The following is a 4,703-nucleotide window of genomic DNA, read 5'->3' as shown; positions in this document are numbered from 1 at the left end:
CAATCACATTCCTTTCTTTGTCTCAAAGTTTGAATCCATTTTTTTTCAACAAAATGACCACTGGTGCAGGTACGAATTGGTCGCTTATTGAAGATGTTGCGTTGTGTACTAGCTGGGTTGAAGTTACTCATAGTTCACTTACGGGTAATGAGATGCAGTTGCGAGAAATGTGGAGTCTTATTCATACCAATTTTCTTGAGAAAATTGGTGGGAAAAGAACCAAAGAATCGATGTCTAGTCGTTGGAAATTACTTAGCCAATCGTTTAGTACGTGGAGAGACGCTTTGACACAAGCTAGTAGTAATATTCGAAGTGAGGAAAATTACTCGGATCAGGTAACAATATATTATTTATTTGATACCCAAATTTACATTATAATTATTTGTTTGTATTATTTATTTGTTACGTACACAATTTATTATTTATTGTTACTTATTTGTTACATTATAATTATGTTGTTTGTATTATTTATTTATTTATTTGTTTGTTTGTATTATTTATTTACTAAACTTGGAACTCTAGCCCCATGTTATGATTAACATGACATATATATATATATATATATATATATATATATAATTGCTAGTTACTTATTTTCATTATTTACTAAACTTGAAGCCTTCTTACTTATTTTCATTATATTTGTTACTTATATATATATATGTATATATTTGCTAGTTACTTATTTTCATTATAATTATTTATTTGTTACTTATTTTCATTATTTACTAAACTTGAAGTCTTCTTACTTATTTTCATTAAATTTGTTGCTTATGTATATATGCACTTGGACAGTTTTTCCACGTCCAGTGCATACAATCAATGCTTCCAATCATCCCAGGAAAGCCACGCATCTCCGTCTTCTTCAACAGCCGCTCCAAGTCCATGTGTGTAGGTTTGCGGAGGTACTCAGCGGTGTAGATAGATTCGATTGCTCCGCAAAACCTCATCAGCGACTCAAGAATGGTTGATTTCCCCATCCTCGTTATCTCATCCACTTGGTCTGCAGATGCTCCATATGCAAGCATCTGCAAGGCAGCAGTAATTTTTTGCTCAGGTAGTAGACCCATAGCATCAAAAGCATCTTTTTTTTGCACAAAATAAGAATCATGGTTGCAAACAGCAATCATGATTTTGTTGAACAAATGTCGTTCCATTCTAAAACGACGTCTAAAGTACGTATCAGGGAATGCACTATTAGGAACAAAATAATCATTCAAGAGTTCCATACCTCGTCGTTGCCTGCTTCTATCAAGGTTTCCGGAACGGCTGGGCCTACAGATCTGAGCCGCAGCTTGGATGACTCGACGGGAATGTGAGGCTCTGCCCCTTCTTACTTCGTCATTTCTCATTTGACGCTCCTCATCCTCTTCCCTCTCATTTCTTACCCCCTGGTGATTGAAGATTGCTTCAGATTCGTTAAACAATTCTTCCTCTTCCTGATTGAATTCCCACATCATCCTTGAGGAAGAAGAAGAAGACATTGAAAGCAAGAAACAGAAACTATGAATAATGATACAGATTTTTGTGAATAAGGAAGCAGAAACTATGAATAATGATAGAGATCTTGAGAATTTTGGTGTGAGATTTGTGAGGATGGATGGTGGATTATATAGAGGATTCAGAAAGGATTAGGTTCTGCATAATGCCACGTGGCATGCCGTCATTCGTTACAAATCTGATGGAAATCTATCCTCAAAGATTGTGAACAGATTATGACACGTGGCATGCCGTCATTCGTTAAAAATCTGATGGAAATCTATCCTCAAAGATTGTGAACCGATTATGACACGTGGCGCGACGTGATTGGTTAATAATCTTATCAGAAATCCATCACCAATAATTGTATTATTTTGTATTATTTAATAATACTTCGGATAATGACACGTGGCGCAACGAGAACGATTAAAAATCTTATCCGATATTACAATTAAAATTATTTTGTATTATTTTATAAATAAATAAAATACTAATATTTTATTGCCTATTGCCAGGGCTATTGAAGTGTAACGATGGAGATGCAAATTCTATTGCCAGGGCTACTTACTGTTCATTAAGGGCAGTTACTGTTCATTAGGTGGATTGAATAGTGTATTGCCAGGGGGGAGGGCTCCAACGCTGGAGTTGCTCTAAAGAGCTTCGAGTTTAAGCCGCTTTTACAAAAAGCACTTTTTGGCCACTTGCTTTATTCAAAGTAGGGAGGCACTTCTATTTTGATGTACCGAACAAACAAAAATAAAGCATGGTTTAAGATGTGAAGAGATTCGAAAGTACAATTCTTTAGAATCACAAAACAAAACAAAACAAAAAAGAATTTAAATTCTTTCTCATCACCTCCTCGATGAATAGTCTCAATGGATAAAGTAACAAGATGAATATTACGAGAATCACAGAAAAAATGACGATGATGTTACAAAAATCGGGGACGTCAAGAAAAGATGTCCAAAGTTCATCGCGCCGATTCTGCTCTCTGAGAATTGCATCCACATGAAACCAAAGATTTCTCCAAGTAATTAACTCCAAAAGAATGGGAAATGGAAATGCCAACCTGATGATATAATCTCCAGTATCACTATCATACACTGCCACTATGTCAAGAGTATTAGCGTGCCAAAAACGTACAATCTTCAGTGTGTGACGGAAAAGACCTGAACTCATGTCTTCTTATAAACACAGATATAATATATTCATGATTTGAGATTCTGCAGTGCAGTTGATTAACAAAATCAGAAGATCAACAGAAACTGCTTTACAAATACTGCATGAGGTTGAGAACAAATATAAAATACAATTGGTATAGCATATACGGACACACTATTAAGCGATCCAAAAAGGCAAGGAAAGTCGTAATACGAGGATGTCTTCTAACTAACATAAGAAGGTCCCCAGACAAAGCACAATGGCTGAACTGGGTCTGCTCCTACCCAAAGTTGGTAGTTTGAATAAGGGTTTTCTGCCTAGAACGAACAGTAAAGTCAAGCATATATTTGCCGGAACAACCTAAACATTTTTTTAAAGCAGTCTTTACATCAAACCGCGATTACATTTCTAATTTCATGCAGAGTTTACCCCTATCCCTCATTGGGAAGAACGTGAGGCTCCCTGAAAAAATCTATGAAACGTATGAGATCCAAGTGAATGGTTTAAAACAAAAGGACCTTTTAATACATAAGGAGCTAGTAAAAGTCATGATTTAACAGTGTATACATCATTCTATACACATCAAACACAACAAACAGTTAAACTATTTGTCAACCAGCTTCGAACAGAGCACTGCAAATAAGGTAACCCTAGTCGTTACATATACTCCACAGCAAAAGTAATTACAATATCTAACTCCACAAGATATAACATTAACTGGACCTGACCACTACCATGAAAGGTTAAGTTCACATAGACAGCCCGGCGAAAAGCAACTCCAACTCCTGTTCTTGTGATGCGGTTCTCTGGCATACAATGAAGACAGAAGATATCAAATACTGAAATCAAATTCATTTGTCTTCTAACTCTAACCAGAATCATATAGAAAACACAAGATTCCATATTGCATAGCAAAGCAAACTAGTAATTAACCAAAAAATTAGTCAAGCAAGGGCGCATTTGATAACCATATCGTTTTTAGATTTCATCTTTTGACCCACAAAATCAAAACTAAGAGCCAAAACGACGTTCGAGTTTTTGTTTTCATATAATCTCCTTCGTCCTTCTGCATTCCTCATTTCTCCCACATACTTTTCCCTCAATCTCTAATACAAAAAATGAAAACCTAAAACTCCAAATGAAATGGTTATCAAACGGACCCTAAATGAATTTTTCGTGTGGGTGTTGGGTTTAGTTGATTCTCAGTGGCCTAAACAATAAACCCATTGGATAGCAGGCTAAAGTTAACAGCTAAATTACGCTATATATAGTACTGAAAATTCAATGTTTGTGCACCTGAATGGACAAAAGCTGGAGAATTTTGTTGAGAACCCGCAACCGGTGAGTGACGTAAGTGCTGTTTGCAGGCAACTTCTGCATTCTCTTCATTTCTTCGTGCACGGACGCCTCCTTCTCCCCATGCCCCATTTGCTTCCATCGAGATTCCGGTTGGGCACCGCCGCCATCTTCCATGGTCACATCAGGCGTACTCATGCACTTTGATGGATCAATTTTCAAGAAAACCCTCGAAATTGATATTCTTTGGAAAGCAAATCTAGGTTATTGGGCGGACACACAAAATTGAAATTTCAATTGAAAACCCCCAATTTCTCACTGTTTACCCTGTAGATTAGAAACGTATTTCACTGATTTTCTCGGGAACCAAATAAGATCGCGATTCGGAAAAGATGTAGGACAACGAGATGAAAACGCAAAACCCTAAAACAAAAACGCAATAACAGACTTTTTCGCACTGGGGAAGACAAGGGATTTGATTTTATTCATTGACCAAAACGCGTTGTCGTTTGTTAGTATCAGCAAAACGTCGAATGATTTAGCAAATTTCGCTTTGGACGATGTTTTTCGCTTTACCGTTTTCTTGTTCTGTACTCATTTTGTTTTCATTTAAGGAAGAGTATCATTCTAATCACGAAATTCGGACCGTTTAATTTTAATCTAACGACTCTAAACAGGAGATCTCCTAAAAAGTTATAATAATTGCAACCGTTAGATTAAAATTGAACAGCACAGATTTCGTGGTCAGGAGGATCCCTATCCTATGC

General features: G+C 36.5%; 1 protein-coding gene across 3 annotated transcripts; it reads right to left on the bottom strand.

Annotated features, from left to right (window-relative positions):
• Positions 1-2,331: 2,331 nt before the first annotated feature.
• Positions 2,332-4,407, bottom strand: LOC137716070 (uncharacterized). 3 transcript variants are annotated; one of them, XM_068455463.1, is made up of 3 exons: positions 3,937-4,407; positions 3,375-3,446; positions 2,332-2,582 (listed from the first exon to the last, which is right to left on the bottom strand). In XM_068455463.1, exons 1-2 carry the CDS (start codon positions 4,132-4,134, stop codon positions 3,390-3,392), a joined length of 255 nt encoding a protein of 84 aa, XP_068311564.1. In that variant the 5' UTR covers positions 4,135-4,407; the 3' UTR covers positions 2,332-2,582; positions 3,375-3,389. The 3 variants fall into 3 exon arrangements, with proteins under 3 accessions (XP_068311564.1, XP_068311565.1, XP_068311566.1); XM_068455464.1 differs by lacking the exon at positions 2,332-2,582 and adding an exon at positions 2,626-2,702; XM_068455465.1 differs by lacking the exon at positions 2,332-2,582 and having other exon boundaries at positions 3,140-3,446.
• Between the last annotated feature and the right edge of the window lie 296 nt (positions 4,408-4,703).

This window comes from Pyrus communis, chromosome 14 (assembly GCF_963583255.1).
Source record: "Pyrus communis chromosome 14, drPyrComm1.1, whole genome shotgun sequence".
In the NCBI taxonomy this organism is placed as follows: Eukaryota; Viridiplantae; Streptophyta; class Magnoliopsida; order Rosales; family Rosaceae; genus Pyrus; species Pyrus communis.
This window is presented reverse-complemented; position numbering and strand designations above follow the sequence as displayed.